The following is a 20,020-nucleotide window of genomic DNA, read 5'->3' on the forward strand; positions in this document are numbered from 1 at the left end:
GTGTGAAAACCTTGTGAATACTTACAGAAAAACGTTTGACCTCTGTCATTGCCAACAAAGGGTATATAACAAAGTATTGAGATGAACTTTTGTTATTGGCCAAATACTTATTTTCCACCCTAATTTGCAAATAAATTCTTTAAAAATCAGACAATGTGATTTTCTGGAATTTTTTTTTTTTTAATTTTGTCTCTCATAGTTGAGGTATACAGAAGATGAAAATTACAGGCCTCTCATCTTTTTAAGTGGGAGGACTTGCACAATTGGTGGCTGACTAAATACTTTTTTGCCCCACTGTATATGTATATGTGCATTGAAGCTTTTAGATGTTGAATTTGTTAAACTTCCTTCTATCACTATCCCATTATTAAACTTCTCGTGTAGAAGAAATGCCAATTGACCTTAAAATGATAGACTGACTTGAATGTTTTGTTCATTTCCTAGACTGGCCTGGGGGAGCAGAAAGACACGGGTTCCTCTGGGATCTTGAAGAGGGCCAGTCCTACTCACTGCCCAGGCACAAATGGACAGTCGCCAGGCATCTTCATGCACTTGGACATCAGGAACCCAGGGAAACAGGCAGAGCTGGCCAACAACTTCAGAGCAGCACAAGAGTGGATCATCCCACCGTCAGAGATGCAACCCCTTCCCTCCTCCCACATCCCCGTCCCCAGAAACAGGTATGAAGTTGCTGATGACATCAAGGCATCAACCCCTCTTGTATATATCTTGAAAAATCTTATACTCGATTCCAGGCCTTCCTTGACAGAGTGTTGACTAAAAGTGGAATTCAGCTTCTGGCTAAAACTGTGTATTGGTTTGAGCATGAATGGTGCGGGGGTGTACTGGTCAACTGACCACATGTTTGGTGTTCTATCCAGAATAGTTTCAAAATATGCCCTAAGAGAGCCAGAGCCGGAGATGAAGGCCAGGATTGCACAGGATTGCACAATCAAGTAGCAACAGAACAAGATAGTTACAGTGTCGCTTTTGTTTACAGTTGAATCAGCTTTCTACACTCAGGAAATCTTTTTTTTCCTTCAGGTTTGTTACCTTGCTTTACTTCTAAGCTTAATACTTAATCCCTGTTGTTGACCATCTTTCGACAGCCATGCTAATGCATCTATCAGTGTGATGTGTTTGTCATACAGCGAGCTTTGTTGTGTGTGGGTGTGTTTTGTTTCATGTTAAATGTGCAGGGAGTTTTTGCTGAACATGGAACATTATTTGACAGTCCTTAGGCAACCTTATATGCACATACACACTGTTTTCAAACGGAAGAAGCAGAACATGCATCCAGGGACAAGCCATGTGCACTGATAAGTGATTATTTAACACTACGGAGCACTGAGAGACTGTAGGCGGTGCCTGAGCACAGTTTCCTTCATTTTATGCCGCGATTGGTTACTGTCTATGGCAAGATGCTGCCTGTCTGTCAGACGGCCCTTACACATTAACAGTACTTCTGCTAGTAGAAGAGTAAAAACTAAAAACCGATTTCAACTGCGGAGCTTATGATTGATTATGGGTGTGGTCTGTAGGGGTTGGGGGGTTAAACGCCACATTTCTTTCCTGCGTTCTGTCATCATCACGTGAACTTCATGTGCCGCTGGTCATGTATGACATGAGGGAGTGTCTGTGGGGAGCATGCAAGACCGAGCATGCTTTTTAAATTAGAGGGGTGTTGTGTCTACTTCTCTGAGTGTGTGTTCAAGTGTGTATACCCAATACAGAAAACAAGGTTGCTGTTCTCACCTTTCTAGCCAGGTCCTAACCAGATTTAAAAGTTTGAAACGTCTCTTTTTCACAGCATGTTGATGGTGGTTATCTCAGCACCACAATAAAGCTCTGAGTTGACGCGACACAGCCGCTGAGAGACGTTGCACAACTTGATATAACAGTGTGGTCATATTAGCAGTGCCTCTTTGTTGACCTTTAAGATTAACTCCCATTCTCTATCCTGCTTATATTGGCTGTTGCTTTGCAGTTGTCGACAAGAGGATATCTTTCCTCCTCAAAGCAATTATTCACATTTTGTTTTCAACCTTTCTAGTATTGATAATGCCTGCTTTATTCCAGCTGTTATCCAGATGTATAATGCACATGTGGTATTCATCACAAATGTATAGAGCAGTTTGAAAATGGACTGTAGTAAAGAAACAGTCATTCAGTGCCAATGAATTCACCAAGTTACTCAATAACTATACACTGGCACACTTTGGGACTGCAGTGTGAGGTCTTCATTTAATGGCTTGTGTGTGTGTGTGTGTGTGTGTGTGTGTGTGTGTGTGTGTGTGTGTGTGTGTGTGTGTGTGTGTGTGTGTGTGTGTGTGTGTGTGTGTGTGTGTGTGTGTGTGTGTGTGTGTGTGTGTGTGTGTGTCATTGTGCATCTCTGCACTTTGTGCCCTGCTTCAGATCATCTCAACAGAACCATTTATTTTCCTTCGCTCTTTAACAGCTAACATAATACTGCCATTGTGTTACAGGATTAAATATGTTTGAAGAGATTTGACTATGAAGCTGTTGCTCACCTCTGTGTGTTTTACATCCACCAGTGTATCAGTTACATATTGTTTCTCACATACATCATAGTGCTTTCACACCTCGTCCCGTCAGTTTGCAAATGCAGGAACGCGTGTCACTCTACTTTAGACAAGTCAGGGCAAAGATCTTGCAGAAAAGAAAGAAAGAGGTGGGACCAAAACATTCCCTCGCTCACATCATGTCCATATTCATGTAAACACATTCAAAGCTACTCTGTATATTTAAACACCTCTGGTCAACCTTGCCTCTATGTGTGTGTGTCTCTCTTTTCCTTGTTCTGTCTCTTTTTCACTCACACCCTAGTGCAGAGCTCGCTCTACCTGTCAATACTCATCAGTGTGGGATCTAACAGAATGGGATAACAGAACAAAGACCAGCCTAAATTAACACAAAAAAAGAGGTCTGACGAGATGAAGAGGGGGAGGGAGCGTTCTGTTTTGTTGTGAAATGCTTTTCTTTCTTATCTGTCCTTGGTCAGGTACACTGTCACCACAGTCGGGTCACATGAATAGCAAACACTGAGTTTGCATAAACAAGAAACCAGCAAAACTAACTGCAGTGCGGGGGGTAGAGAGAGAGAGAAAGGCGGCTCTGTTTTGGACATAATTACTGGCCAGTGTTTGACTCAGTCGGTTAAGAGTCACCATGAGGGTTTAGGCGAGGCAGGCAGGCTGTAGCAGAGTCCATCACCTCTCCAACCCCCTCAGACCACCCCACCACCAATCCCCTTCTCCCAAAGGAGACATTACAGCCGGTTGTTGAAGGTCAGAGGAACAGCTACCCGCCCCCACACCAGTCTGGGAAGTCTAACCCACATCCAGACTGCTGACATGGCATCCCGAGTGGAACAGCCGGCTTCTTCTCAGGTGCTCGTTTTTCCATTTTCTTTACAGATAAAACATTTAGTGCACATGTTTAGCAGTGCAGAATCATCATTATTTGAAAAAACGTCTTCTGTATTTGTTGCAGTATTACCATCCTTTCTGGTTTCCCATTTTGGCTCCTTTCCAGACTGCAAGAGGGTTAATGCTCTCGCACTCACAGGCTGAGGTGAAAGGTCATCCTCAATGAATGGAGTCGTGAGGGGGAAGGGTCAGATCAGGACACGAGCAAGCATCTGGAATGTCCGCCAGTAACCCTTAGGAACTGGGTTATGTGCTACATAGACAGTTTACAACCGCAGAACATAGAAGCAGATGGCTTATCATCTATTATTACCGCTTTACTGGGCCCTGAGTGAGAGGTGTATGGAGGAGTGAGGATCTAGTAGGAAAGAAAACCTATTTATTTTTATTTTTCACGGTGCAGCTCTGGGACCGGCTAGTCTGAATCATTCATTATTTAACTCTAATGAGAGCCTCTGGAAGAAGCTAATGGCTGAAATTTGTGCTCTGCATGTCTGTGTACAATAAACAAATAAGACATGAATCATCTGCTGTTATGCAGTGAAGAAGAGAAGCTAAATCAATTTCACAAGTAAGGGATGAAGGCATGTCTTCTGCTCTGCAGAGTAATGCACAAGTAATGTTACATAAACAAGGTTAGAACTAGCTACATTATACTATGTTGCATTTAGGGCTGGGCGATATGGTCTCTAAATGATATCGCGATATTTATTGACTATATCGCGATATACGATATATATCGCGATATTCTGAAATGTCCTCTAAAAAAAATTTTTATATTTATTTAACCCCTTGATGTTTACAGTCACGCCAGTATGATGATTCTAGTAGTCCCTGCAACATATGTCTGCATTAAAAAAATCGACTAATAATGAAGAAAATTAACACATTTGTTGCAATAGTAATTTATGCACTAACTACATTACTACTTGTACTACAACATTTGAATCATCAGTTCTTCCTCATTTTCCTCAATTGTTCATATTTGGTTTATTAAAATAATGATATTGTGGTCATTGTTCAAAAATGTCTGCTATTATTATGAGTAGTATTATTATTATTAGTATAATGCGCTTTCTGCCTTCCTGTCATTATCAGGAGTTAGACATGTAATGGCTATGTATTAGATTAGATTAGAACCTTCATTCTCCTAAACTGCTGGGACATTTCCCTATAGCCAATACCTTTTATATTTTCTACTCTTCACTTACTTGTCAGCATAGGTCGGCATTGATGTACAGAGCCGACAGAAGACCTTGTTTATATTGGCATCAGTGACGCGTCCTAAAACCAGGAAGTAAGCTGCTGGTTCCCTCGACAAAAAAGCAATGGGATTTCTCCATAGGGTTTTGGAAAATAGCTGGAAATAAGGTCTGTGGAAAACAAACCTGTTTGATAAATGCACGTTTTGTTCAGCCGGATAATATCCACATGTCTACCCTACTTTTATAATTTTCGAATCATAAATCTAATCGATAGATTATAAAAGGGTTTTAGGACGCGTCACTGCACCACTAGAAAACAACTCCATCGATCAAGCTGGCTGAAACTTTCTCTCCCTCTTCTTCTCATGCTACCTGTAACTCTCCTTTAACTCCTCCGGTGACTTTCTTTTATTTGAAGATAGTTTTTTGCCCGTGAGCCTTTCACCCAACAATGACAACCGCCTCACGAAACGCTATGTTGTAGCGTTAATAAACGAAACAATTTAACAACATTGCTTGTCAAAATACCTATACCACAGGACCATTTTTTTTTTTTAAAGCAATATTTTTAGTGGCCCGAGCGGGCAAGTGGAAAGCACATTTGCTCGCGCTGGCTCCGCAGTAAACAGCTGTTTGCCTTTCACCCAACAACGACAACCGCCTCACGAAACGCTATGTTGTAGCGTTAATAAACGAAACAATTTAACAACATTGCTTGTCAAAGTACCTATACCACAGCAATATTTTTAGTGGCCCGAGCGGGCAAGTGGAAAGTACGTTATGCTGGCCCGGGGTGTCTAAATAGTGCTTCCGAGCCAGCGGGCCATTTATAATGTCGAGCCCTGCTCTCTGTCACTGTGCATGTGTGTAATGTTTGTGTGCAAGTTAGACGGGGCCTGCGTGTGTGACTGCGTGTGTGACTGTGTCTATGAGGGAAAAAGGAAAGCTCATTTTGGCCGCGGCGGGAAATTGATTTGACAACATAATACTCGATGTTCACGATGTGGTCATTTACGACATCGCATGGAGTGCAATCCACGATGTATCGTGTAAACTCGATATATCGCCCAGCCCTAGTTGCATTACATATTATATTATACATCCTGACATATTTTTTTGTGTAAAATTGTGCTAAAAATAGGTTGTATACTAACTGTATATCTGACGTTAAGACAGGAAAACAAACTTTCACTTATCAAGAGGGAAGGAAACGATAGTTACGGCTGTAACTACGGTTCTATGAGTCCCGGATGACCGCCAGAGGCGGTGCTTTAAGCACTGGATATGTCGATCGCGCGCATGCGCAGCTCGAGTACCAATAACAACAAAGTCACCTGTGACCCACGTGACACCGGCTATATCAGCCGGTGTCATCAGAGGATCTGTTCCCAGAATCTTCTCGCGAGCACACAAGAATTCTGAGTGACAGGAAACTCTGGCGGTCATCCGGGACTCATAGAACCGTAGTTACAGACGTAACTATCGTTCTATTTTGTCCATACTGACCGCNGTGGCACCTCAGCCCGATGGCAGGGGGCGGCCACTGGCCCCGTAAGCCTGTGAGATGGTATCGACAACCCAGTGGGGCAGCCACTGGTTAGAGGGCATAACCTCCTTTAGTGCCGCCAGGGCAAAATCAAGAGTTGCTCCCACTGGCGTATACAGGCAGTAGCCTTGATATACGCCCTTTGGGCACCCCCAGGGCACAGCAACTTCGACGTGCCGTACTCCTGAATGTCAAGCGTGCCAGCTGGGCAGGCTGATTGAAGTGGGTTTGTGGAAGGACCCCTGGCAGGAATGCCACATTTGCCCAAAGGGCAACGCCTGAGAGTCCCACCTCGGGCATGTATCGTTTATGGAGAGGACATGCAACTCCTCGACTCGCTTCCCTGAGGCTATGTCAAGCAGAAATGCTGCCTTCGTGGGCAGCCACCTAAGCCCCACCTGGGCCAGGGGCTCGAAGGGAGGAGATGATAGGGCATCCGGCAGCAGGGGCAGGTCCCAAGCCGGAGCCCTCGCGGTGCTAGGGGGACGCTGCCGTAAAGCCCCTCTCATAAAGAGGGACACCGACCTGTGGCACCCCGCCGTGGCGCCGTCGGGCAGAAATGGCAGCCAAATAAATTCAGAGTGGAGTGAGAACGTCCACTATCTAGAAGGGACTGTTGTCTAAGCAACAACGTACATGCTGTCCCCAAGGAACACGCAGATTCTTGCCCCCCAGTTGGGGTAGAAAGTGCGTGAGTGCAAGCTGCACAGCCCGAAGCTCTAGCACGTTGACCTGACGTGCACCCTCCAGGGAGCGGGAGCACTGCCCTCACCGGCTGAGTTAAATAATGAAGCTTAACAGTACATGCAAGGTGTTAGCCAAGCAGCTGCTGCTAACAAACAAGCGACCAAGTCAGAACACAAATGTTAAGACCAGATAATTAGCTTCTATGAAATAGAAAGTACTTACCTTACTCTCAGCATCTAAACGAAAAACGGGTTTAAAATATGACACTATGGGCTTTCCATACTAAATGAGGGACGCAGCCAAAGCTGGGACTCAAATGCTAATGATAGCTCGGGCACAACGCCACAAGCAGAACTTTCAAAAGGGCAACTTTATGGGAGAGGAAGCGGGAACACTGTCTAAGCCAAACAAAAAATAAGACGGGATCAAAATAAAATCAGGACAACTTGGCTGGGAGAGGGTGCGGGGACACAGCCATCACCAGCAACAAGCTGACACAAACCTGTCTGTTGAGGCTCTGCACAGCGCACAGCCGGCCACAGCTCCTGGAGGACGCGTTAACGACCCGTAGCTCCGACTGTCAGTTGCGAAGCTGCACGCGGCCAGCTGCTTGCAGAGAAATCCCTCAGATCAAACGTTCAAACCTGAACGCTGTTGCTACAAAAATGTAGCCACGGTACTCTCGCGCAGCGAGAAGATGAAAGGAACAGATCCTCTGACGACACCGGCTGATATAGCCGGTGTCACGTGGGTCACAGGTGACTTTGTTGTTATTGGTACTCGAGCTGCGCATGCGCGCGATGGACATATCCAGTGCTTAAAGCACCGCCTCTGGCGGTCAGTAGGGACAAAATAGAACTCCTGTTGCGCAGCTCTGTCTCGCTGCAGTGAAATACTTTATCGATTGCTCACCCAAACTAATAGATACTTATATAAGGCCTGCTGTTCTGCCTCAATAGAATTTAGATATGCTACAGTCAACTGTCTTTCCCCTCTTTTCTATCAATCTTTGTGTTCTCCTAGCAGCAGCTGCTCCATGGCATTACCTTCTGTCCACCATTTCTCCCACCTTTCTCAACTTTCATCACTACTTCCCACTACGCGTCTTGATCCTAACAATTATCTCTCCCTTGATATCTTTACCGCCCTGTCTTTTGAGTTGTTGGCAGGCACACAAAAGTGTTAAAAAAGTTGAGTTTATGTCCACACATGTGGTCAACGCTGCCTAGTAAGCCAATGAACTCCCTTATGTGTCCCCCTTTCAACTCTAAAATCTCCAATAAAGGCCCCCTACAAAAAAGAAGGTGTAATTTTAAACATTTGTTGTGCCTGAGATGTCACAACTCTTTCTGATTTGTCCCTGCCTCCCTTTTTTCCTTTTTGTTCGTTTGGCCTTTTGCCCACGGCCCTTTTGTCTGAAGGAATGACCGGCTAAATTGAAATGGTGCCCTCTGAACAATACCGAGTTTCTCAAGGCTATTCCATACTCCTATAGAATATGTCAGGTCTGATCTGCCTGTCATATGTTTGTCTTACTTCCCTTTAGTTACTCAAACGCACGTCTTCAGTTTGCAACGTTCGTGATATTGTTTAATGTTTCAGTGACTGTATCCATTCATAAGGTAAGTAAAAGGATAGCTTATTCATCATTGGAATGTTCACAATGTTTCTACTGGCACTGAAATTGCAGATCTGCAGACATTACAAAGCCAGAGGCTTGTTTTGGTTAAAAATCTCTCTTCGTTGTTTCGCAAGTTCCAATATAGATTTTGGAACAACACAGACTAATTAGATAAGATAACTAAATAAAGATAAATCGTGTCTTGCCAGTTTTATAACTGGGACAGATTAATTGGCAAATTTAAATGTGCTGCATGTACTATAATGCTTCAGTGGATTTACAAATACCGTATCTTCCCCAAGTTTAAAGTAACTGTTTTCTTAATGTTCTGTAAGCCTTGCTTTCTCCTGTTCTCAATCACCGCACTTATACATATCCTCACGCACGCACGCACGCACGCACGCACGCACGCACACACACACACAGTTTATTGCACAACTCTATCATAAGTCATCCCTGTCTGCTGATGACAAGCGGTGAAATTGAGTCCGCTCTGCAAACAGAGAGAAGTCTAAGAAACACCTAACACTCCGTAATGTACGGAGCTGAATGGCCTGCATCTATTTCATATCTTTGAATTATTGTCTTGCATGTAGTTGAGTAATATTTTGTTCTAACTCTAGAATATAATTCAAGTTGTTCCTCTCTCTGTTGGGAGGATTTGTCAATTAGGCAGCTCTATAAATATTTAGTCATCGTCTTCAGACATGAAAATACTGCGTCTTTCTTCTCCTCGCCCTCTGCTTTACTTTCCGATTTGTGTCAGTGACCCATTACACACCAAGGATACCTTCACATTTCTATGTCAGTACGAATGTCGGACACATTGTAAATACAGTGCTGGCCAAGATTTCTAACTCAATCCTGAGGAACTCCAGATGTTCTCATTCTTAATTAAAGGATTATCGACAACCCTGTCTTTTAGTTGACTTGTGAAAGAGAGTTGTGCTGAAATTCTAGCTTTTCCAATTGATTTTGTGTTGACACTGTAAAGTACTCTGAGCAATGACTGCATGAGACGATAGGGCACATCAAACTGTGATTAAAAAAATCCCAGAGCAATGCATAGATTGATTGGCTGCTATGTAGTTAGCAACTTCATTCAAATACATTTCAAATATTCAGCTTGAATAAACCATTTTGAACAGCATACCCCACCCAGGTTGCTAGAAACAGTGGTCTACTCTTAATCTCCCAGAAGCCCCATATTTACTGTGCATGTCCTTGAGAGTACATGCACGTCCTTAACAATAAGGCTGTGTGGGATTGAATAATGACTTATCCCCGTGACCTCTAATGAATGGTGCTGGAGGGAAACGCCATCAATCAAGCTCCACAAGTGAACTGATTTGTGTGTTTCCTATGCCTCAGCACCGATGACATCCATGGCTGGAGGAATTATGTTTTTGTTGTCCGACCGCCCTTTGTCTCTTTCCGGTGAAAGTGAAATCTCAGGAACACCTTGAGGATATTTCTCACAAACGTCCATTTAAATCATGGATGGACTGATTGGGCTTTAGTGGTCAAATGTCAAGGGTACCATGACTATATTTGGACACATCTCTGGAATTCATTAGTTTATTATGAAAACATATGCATACTAGTTTTTTATTCAATCGTTATAACACATATCATTTCAGCCACAACAGACATAAATGTCATTTAAAACTGGTTGGCGGAAGAATAGAACCGCAAGGCCGTATTTCTATTTTAATCTCATTTTTTCTTTTCTCCTTCAGATACGCAGATACGGTACACACATTCTTCATTGTGTGGCTGTTGCGTAGTGAGGCAGGTTTTTGCATATCTGCTAATGACACTCTCCCCTCACCTCCTGATTGGTGCATAATTTATTGAAGTATTTGCTATGCCCTGCTGCATACATCGACTAAAGGAAGTCACTGATGACACCCACACAAACATAACCTTGCTGATGCGTCATGAAGGGCTTATGTCTGATATTAATGAGCCCTTTTTGTAATTCAATAGCTATAGCTCACAATACTGTTGCTCTGTACTGTTTTGTGGTATCCACAGGTTGAAATTGAAACAGTCTAAAATGAAAGCCTAAAAAAAATTATTGGATCAATGCGGTTATTTGCTGTATTTACTTTTCCATCTTGTAAACACTGTTTTATTTGCTCTGCTTACCGCAACAGATCAACAAATGTAACACTCAACATCCTTAAAACTAATTTTCCATTTCTAATATGATAATTTAAGATGAATCAATTGGGGCATCATCATCCACCCCCTCGATTCCTCTGACTGCTGCCAAGTTAAAGCGGTAATTTCCGGCCGTGGGAGAGGTAGAAAGTCCCTCTGCTTAACCTTAGAGGTAGTGGCTCCCAGCAGCAACACCCCGCTGCACAGAGCCCTGGGTGTGTCAGGCCGTCCCGTCGGGTGCAGAGCGCTGATCACTGCCCAAATACCTCCAGAGACTCTCATACTGTAGCTTCTCCAGGTCATGGGAACTGATCATTCTCACTGTTCTCTGATCAGCAGTATTCACTTATACTTGGTTTCATCCAGACATGCTCCTTCTTGGTTTTTGTTGATATACAATAAGCGATCTGTTTAAACCTGACTTATTTCATGAGGTTTACTTGCTGGTGATGTGTGCAGAGCAAGGCTGATCTCCAGTCTCTTGTCTAACAGCATTTGCTTTTCCTTGCTCTTGTTCAATCTGCATCAATCCGGTTTTGACCAAGAGTCAACACCATGGTCTCAATATATACACTGGCGTGCATATTTTGTTCACCATAATTACACCATGAGGAAAAGAGCGAGACAGAGAAAGAGAGAGAGAGACGGTAAGGGCATAGGAAACTTGCAGGATCATACCAGTAAATTTAAATTATAACGGCTGGTGAAGCATCAAGTAACCGCACCCTGCTGTCTTTTCAGAGTGAATTCAGAATTTGCTCTCCTTTCAACAGACTTGGAAATTGCCAAATCTATATACCCCACAACATAAAACATCATCAATAATTCAGTTTAACATTTACTTCAAACTACTGTCTTTATAGCAATTCATCACTTTATGCTCTCTGCAGTCAGCCATGTGACATCCGCACAAACATATAAATCCCCATAAACATGCAGATTTAAATACACGTCTTACTGTTTGTGGTCTTATTTAGAATTTACAATGGCCCCTTTGGTTTAAAACTGAAGAATTAAAGACCTATTAACTATTTAAGACCTAACACGTTCCTTACTCTGTACAATTACAGTTATTTTACAATTTAGATGTAGACAAGATGTTGGTATTAGTAAATGGACTATTACTGAGTGAGCTTTCAGATTAGGAAAGGGCATCCCTTTTACTAAAAGAGTATAAGGGGAACAGCGAGTGTTACACATTTGATTGGCTTGCTGAGCAGCTGTTTCTGTCTCTGGTTTCACTTCAGCTCCTAATGAATGAGGTGTAGGCGTATGTTGGTATTCCTGAAGCTATCTGTTATAAGCCCCTGAAGCCTCGCTAGCTTAACGCCACTTCTGTCTCCTGTCCAACCAATATTATCCAACCTTTACACTTAAAGCTTAACTACTGGAGCTGCCCTCATTAGCTTGCCCTTTATCTGCTGATGTTTAAGATGGAAAAAAATATATACATTTGGTGAATGAACTAACCCTAACCCTTTTATTGCATTGCGTTACAATTTAAACGGTCGCTTTGTAACACTATAAGTTTGACAGTTCATTCATGAACCTTAAAACAATAGTTGACAAACAATCTCAACAAGAAGACCACTCACTCATTTGCTGATGATCAGTTTACACAGTTGGAGATTTAATTAGCCTAATGTGTGCCATTAATACACACACCTTTTTCGCATTTACATAACATTCCAACATCAGCTATTTAACATTTCTAAGAAGGCCAACTGAGTGTGTTTTTTGAGAGATTTGGCTGTAGAGAGTTCTGACTGTTTGACAGAAAACATTTTAGTCACACACAGCATGCTGAGTCTGGCAAACTCTCCGATCCGTCTGTCTGTTCAGGAGAAACAGTCTGCCCTAATCTGACCATTGCCAATGCAAAACTGAACTCTCTAAGGGAGATGGAAAGTTATGTAACCAAACCATCATATTTTAACACTTTTTTTAACAATAAAAAAAATAACAGTCTGATCCAGATTCAGGGCTTAACATCCTCTCAGATTTCTCATAGAGGAGCAGCTCTCTGGCTCTCCACAGCTGTCTCTAGGTAGACTCAGTTTTATGATCATCTTCTCCCTGGTGTTTCCACGATGTGCTCTAAATGCCTCCATTTGTCTTCTTAACTATCCTGTCTTTGAGATTGCAGGGCGATAGAAGGGCCCTTTTACTTCGCTTATTCCCAATAGTGTCACATCCCCCCTCTGCAGGATGTTAAAACACTGATCATTTGGAGAGGGGTGAATGGCTTTTGCAGACACAGGGCCCTAAGACCCACTGGGAGACTTACATCTTAAAAACATGGTTTATGGCATTTTGTTTTGTATTGTTTTCGGTATCCAGTGCAGTCTGACAGGGCCAGCGGGGGCTAAGCCTCAGGCTGAATCACGATATGAGAGGCATGTTCACCAACACAAAATAATAACACACAGATATTCACAATAGGGATGTTAAAAAATATTAATATATTTGAGTATATCAATAGACTTGTTAATACTGTGTAAAATGTGTATCCATTTTAAATGAGACGATGAATGCGAACCCTACTGTTTTGATTGCATTAAGAAATACACTTTTTTTTAAATGAGATGTAATGCTTTTTTGGTGGGTTCTTTAAACTATAACAGATCTAAAGAAAAGTACATATAAAATAGGTTTTTAAAAAAGTCTAAATGCATTGACCCTGTCTCATTATACTGTGGTATTGCCTGGTTGTTGCCAATGCATCCTTCTACACAACAACAACTTGTACGTGTTTAGTATATTGTTTTTTTGTTACTCTTTCATATTGTAATTGAAAATATGGTTATTATTTATGGCTGAATATTGCACTGTACTGTAAATGGAAATCATTTTGTATGACGTGTGCTATTAATTAACCAAATAAAAACAACCAGCTTGAATGTCAACTAGAAAAGCTGTGTCAAAGTTTAAGTGTGCTGTTTTGAAATTTGACTCCCAAAACAGATTTGTCGGACCGAACACAAAACTTGCTGGCTTTGGTCCAACAGGCACACACTGCTCAGTACACTCACTGGGAGATGCAGCTTCAAATGTCTTCTTTTCCTTTCTTAGAGTAGAGTTTAATATTGCATCGGTTAGAAGAGTATAGCTTACAAGAGATACTGTATAGTATGTTAGGCTATATTAGTTTGTATATATAGTACTGCAGTTATAGTTCATTTCTATATTGCAGATACATTATTTATGATATATTGTTTTTCACTTAACATGTTTTTATGGTTTATTTCCAAAATAATTTCCACTGAAAATCTAACTGTTTATATATATGTGTGTTTGAACCCTTTTTTATCTTGTGTGTTTCTTACCTTTTGTCTGTGTTTTGGTTATGCTACTGTGCACAAGAGGGGTAGATATAGTGTTCACTTAAATGTTTGAAAGCTATTAATTACCTATGATACTGTATTATATTTATTTTGTTGACTTTCTTCTAAACATCTCATCATTATGCATTCCTGCATATGTTTCAACAGCTGAATCGTATGCACGACAGGCTTAAATAACTTTTGCTTCTCTAAAGTTACCACTCAGACTCCCTCCAAGTTGGCAGCCATTCTTCAACTAACTGCTCTTTTTTATGTTGATACTTTCTTTTTCTTTCGCCCCAGCTTCATCCCTTTCTTGAAGGAAAAAAAGATACCGATCAGTTTATTGTATTGGCTGGAGTCTTTGTCTGTCTGAGGCAGCCCTGTAGATATTTGGCTTCATGGGAGTAAGCAGAGCAGAGTGCCTTTTGGAACAGCATCGGTTTGCTTTTGCAAAACACAGGAAACCAAGCGAAGGCCTGCTCTGGCTTGTGCTGGCAGAAGGGCCAATCTCAAGAGCAGGCGAGAGAGGGAGTGGGAAGTAAAGAATGAGGAACAAAATAAAAGTTTGCAGCAGAAAGAGAACTGACCGCTCTGTTCGCGGCTCTCCTGTGTTTACAGTTTACAGTTTACATTCTGTTTAATTTGCTAACCATCTGTCAGTCTATGTTGTGATGCTCTTTCCATGTTTAAATCATAGGGAAACAAACCTAATTGATGACATCCCATAGTAAACCAGCAGCTAAGTTGTTCTTAATGCTCAGCCAGAAGATGTCTTTGTTATTCTCGAGAATCAAAACCTCCGTCTAGCCCAGAGTGGTTTGCGTTATTTAGATACATGAAAATATGATTTGACGGTCTGCCAGGAGTAGAATAGTTTTTCACAGAGAAAAAACGCAACTACTCTGCTGACTTCTCTGGCTCGCTGCACCAACCCATGACTCAAATGAAAAGCGACAAGCGTTTTGATAAGGAAGCAGTGTTTTCAGGCAGAAGGGCCTGTCTTGTTTGCTCTCCCCAGTATAGTTGGGGAAAAGAATCCAAGGCCTCAACACAGACGAGACTGCCCTGCATCCCCCTAGCAACAACACTGTTATTGGAGGGCACTGACAGAAGTTGTGAGGGAAGTTGCTGTAGCTACAAGTTAATCTCCATAGCCAGAAGTGACAGTAATAAAGTAGAGCTAGTTTGCCCAGAGACATGAACATACAAGACGTTGTGTATTCATTTTCCATCCATGGATTACTAATTAGAATTCCCTTTGATATCTTTTTTAATAGTTGTAGGTTTGCAGCTGTTATTTAAAGGATTTAATATCATAAAAATAGTGAACCCAGGCCTAAGTAACAGATTCAATTTACTTGCTTGTTGAACAGTTGTGTGTGTGTGTGTGTGTGTGTGTGTGTGTGTGTGTGTGTGTGTGTGTGTGTGTGTGTGTGTGTGTGTGTGTGTGTGTGTGTGTGTGTGTGTGTGTGTGTGTGTGTGTGTGTGTGTGTGTGTGTGTGTGTGTGTGTGTGTGTGTGTGTGTGTGTGTGTGTGTGTGTGTGTGTGTGTGTGTGTGTGTGTGTGTGTGTGTGTGTGTGTGTGTGTGTGTGTGTGTGTGTGTGTGTGTGTGTCAACTGTTTTTGCCAGGGTCAAGCTGACACTTCATGGCCTAAAATATTCCAATGTCTGGTGGTTTCCACAATGTGGGCATGTCAGGTAGTACGTCATGATTTACTCTGTCGTCAGCTGGCTAATTGCTTGTGCTGTGTCAACATTTTTCCCCTGAGAAACGTGCTCTCATGCACAGCTCGGCTCTTGTTCTACATTCAGGTCGTTGCGCACGTAACAACCCTTTTCTATTTGATGTTTAAAGTACACTGCAAGATTGCTGTTCAAATATAATATAATATGATCCGTTTAGTTTTGGAGATTTAGGCAGAGTCAGACATCACACCACGGATTGTTCTGTGTGTCTCTCCTCTATTGTTTTGCCAGAACAAAGCCTTTCGTTATTTGTGCGTGGCCCTAAGGCAACAGACTACATTTGAGGATCAAGAGTCAGAAAGAGAGGGCTTTTTGTCTGGGGACTGAATAGCCATTACACTCGCAGCCCACATTAAAGTGACATGGCTCCTGCCTAACAGCCTCTCCCTCTCCAGGGGGCTCAGCCTGGATATTTAAAGGGGCAACATGTGTACTACAGACTGCACAACAATGGGTGAATTATGATGGATTGCACTACCTAATGTTTGTACCCACATTATTATCGTAATATATCTGTATTCATTGCGTACATACATACCGTACATTCTGCATTGCACAAAGACGTTACAGACATACAACACAGGAATAAGGGAAAGAGTGAATGATCAAGACAGAATAGGGGATCAGAGCTGTGAACATGGGGGGGCTTGTGTTGGGTTGAGGGGGTGAGTGTTTACTGCCAATCATTAACCATCTGCCAGCAATGCAATAGAGAGAGAGAGAGGGGGGGTGGGGGAATAGAGGACATTACGTAATACAGTGGAGTGGGGGTAAGATAATGGGGGACGTAGGGATTGTGAAATGGAGGGCGGTTGGTGTTCTATTAATAGTATATGTATGGAGGGGCAGCTGTCAGGGGGGGGGGGGCACAGCCGGCAGACGAGCATCAACAGCAGCCTGGTCAGTTCTTATTGCTTCAGTCGTCACTGCATTACCTCATTATACAGGATATACCAGTTAGACAACAGGAGCCCAGTTTCTCTTGATTTATATGTGTGCACTGATGACACTTTTCTTTTCAAAAGCCTCTTTCTACATCTTCATCTATGAGTTATTATGCTTTAGGGTAACACACTGATTCATTTTCATGTGCACAGTCAAAAGTCCCTTTAGAGCCAGCCAGGCAGGATCTCATGAGCCTTAAATGGCTAAAAGGAAAGAGGAGAGAAGCAAATAGGAACATGTGATGTCATGTATAACAATGCTCTTGGTGATCCCGTCACGTTATCTCTTAGCCTTCCTTACATTCTGTGCCTGAGGATGAGCGATGCAAGCGTATGTTTAAGAGATTAATAAATGAAATGGTTTGCCTAAGGAAAAGTTGATCTCATAACTGGAAACATAACTCCTATTTTTGTGTCTGTATCTCTCTTCCGCTGTGTGCATTTGCATTTGTTTGTGTTCGAAGGGTAACGAGAGAAACAGACGGAGAAAGAAAGCAGTATGAAAACACGCTCAGTGTTTGTTGAATGTGTAGTCCTATCACGAACCAGAGGGGTGTTTGGACTTTGATTTTGTTGTCTTGTGTTGACTGTGTTTTTCGACTATTTGACTGGCAAGGTCATATACCAGTCTCTATGCCAATCTGGGGCACGCGCAGCTGCTTCTGATATGAAGAAGCCGGCATACATGCATACAGTACATACAGAGACTCAGAAATACAACCTGAGGCCTGTTTTTGGGGTTCATGTCCATCACATGATCACATTGGCTGGATAGGTGCTATTTAAAGTGACCAGCACTGGTGCTGAAAGGGAGATCAGAGATTAGTGTTGATAGTGTAAGACCCCAGTGAAAACTAAAACCACCAAATTGAACTTTGCTCAGCTTTGAATCATCCTGATACCAAACAGATAGGTTTCTTCCATGCAGTCTGTGCAAAAAACTGTATTTCCCCCTGGTAAAATGGATAGCCTTTTAGTTTGGTCCAGCACTTACATTGATTTTGGTCTTTTGAGAATGGAACAATCATTCTCTGTAACCTGTTGACTGTTACAATTGCTGAAGAATGTTCACAGTTTGCACTTTTAACAGGCAGCAGATACTCCCAGTGAGAGGGGGGTTGTGGAAAATTGCGATGTGGTAAACTGAGTATTGACTGTGCCAAACAGGTGGGAAACACATGAAGGGGAGGGGGATGATTAAATCATTAAGGAAGTGTAATGTGTGTGGACTGCTAGCTGATCATTTGTTGGGGGCCAGTTATTGGGGACATTTACCTATAGAGGCCTTAAGGTGGTGTTAAAAACCTGGAGGCAGCTCTCTTCAGCTCGTGTTTGGTTTGACCTTTCATAATATTACATTACATTACATTTAGCTGACGCTTTTATACAAAGCGACTTACAAGAATAAGAATTCCTTCATTCGTCCAACAGAGAGGACATTTCCATTGTAACGGCAAAAGTAGAGATTGCGACAAAAAAGAAAACACTATTAGACCAACGGCATGCACATAATATTTTAAATAAGTTATTATTACAGCTTACAAAGTACACATTCGGGTAGAAAAGTAGCAGCAGCAGTATTTATACAGTAATGTTCTGGACTATACTGTTGAAACAAGGTGGTGCAACTTGTCGGACTCCTTGGCAGAGGAACCGCTCCCTATGTACCGCTCCATATATAGGCTATAGACAAAAGGCTAATTCTCTAAGCTTACGGAAAGTAAGCTAACCATACTTTCTTTCAGAGGATTATACACTAATGAACAAATAGTTAGGAATATTATTTTCCATTTCTGAATCCGACACACTGGTCCGTTTTAGTGGGCTTATACTGATTGCAATGTGCACTATAAACCACTGAGATCCTTTGGATTTCTATTGGGCTGCTAACTGGATCAAATGTGCCATGTTAAATATAGAGGGAAGGCCCAGTTGTCTCCCCAACAACAGCAGAGAGCCCAATCTAGTAGTGGATGGGGTTGGGGGGTTGGAAAACACCAACACGAAAGCATCATATCACCATCTGCCGTATCAAAGTCCAAATGTCCTCTTACTGTAGGTCCTGGGGTGGAAATCTAGAGTGTTGGATGTTTTTCTCTCAACTGTATCCAACCAATAATGAGTGAGTGTATCTTGGAAACAACTCACAAAATTCCGCATTTTGGCTGGAATATGGTCATTTACAAAGCTTATTTTGTTGATTGCACATAATAGACAGATTCTCTCATGCTTGGGCACACAATACTCTACCCTTTTTTCTGCACTCTGAGCTTGTTGTTGCTACTTGTGTCTTGGCTCAAAGCGGTAGTGTTTCTCTCTCCCTCCCTCTCCCTGTATGTGCCTGGGCCTGGCTTGTTGACTTTAGCCGGCCCATGTGTTGTGCCGCTGCCAGAGGGGCTGGTTCTTGGCTCAGCCGAAGCCAACAGAAGTTGAGGGAGGGAGGAAGGTAAGAGGGTGTGTGTGTGTGGGTGTGAGAGAGTGACTGTATGATTTTGTTTGTGTATGTACTACTTAAGTTGGCCAAATGCTTCAATCAGAGACAAACACAACATGCTCAACCTCACACACACACACACACACACACACACACACACACACACACACACACACACACACACACACACACACACACACACAGAGACACACACACAGTTAATGGGATCAAGACTTCCCTATTGAGGCATAGCACCTGTCTCATGAAACACATGTTTATCAGTGACAGGGCTCGTAATTTCACAGTTTAGAGCATGGAAGGTGTCACTACTAGTACACTAAATAACCTCAGTGCGTATGTGCCTACACATGTTCATCTGCATGTATGGAGGAGGAAATGTTTATGATGTCATCATTAAATTTACTGCACACTATAAACCGTGGTTGGACTAAAATACTTTAGTAAACATCCAGTTTTTAGCAGTCAAAACACAAAAACCCAAAGCACCCTTCCGCCCAAACATGCACATATAGCCCCACTTTGTTGACAGATATCTCTGCTCTACAATCACCTCTTTCTGGGTGCTAAATAGAGGTATCCCTAATTTAACTTGCTCTAAAATAAGAAGATCCAGACAAGATAACTCTTCCGTTTGTACAGTCGCTCTTAAGATATTTACTGCTGCCAAGTTTAATGGTTCCTAAATGATTTCGCAAACGGACGTGAATTTATAGAGAGAGCAGCGTGGCAATTTTTGTTTGATAAATCAACTTGATCTAAATCTTTAAAACCTTTTTAAAGTTGTAAATTCCAAAGAGTTGAATTCAGAGTTATTTTCTTTCCTTATTTCATGTAAATGATCCAAAGGCTGAGTGGCTAGAAGGCTGGGCTAATGG

The 20,020-nt window shown here is 42.2% G+C and overlaps 1 protein-coding gene across 2 annotated transcripts in view; it reads left to right on the forward strand.

The window, feature by feature from the left end:
• Window positions 1-20,020, forward strand: part of slc2a4rg (SLC2A4 regulator) — a 43,516-nt gene that overhangs the window by 2,300 nt on the left and 21,196 nt on the right. For both annotated transcript variants that reach the window (XM_010766613.1, XM_010766618.1), the window contains exon 2: window positions 445-680. In XM_010766613.1, coding sequence (XP_010764915.1) covers window positions 445-680 — 236 coding nt within the window. The remainder of the gene's footprint in view (window positions 1-444; window positions 681-20,020) is intronic.

This window comes from Notothenia coriiceps, unplaced genomic scaffold (assembly GCF_000735185.1).
Source record: "Notothenia coriiceps isolate Sejong01 unplaced genomic scaffold, NC01 NC01_scaffold00000312, whole genome shotgun sequence".
NCBI classification, from domain to species: Eukaryota; Metazoa; Chordata; class Actinopteri; order Perciformes; family Nototheniidae; genus Notothenia; species Notothenia coriiceps.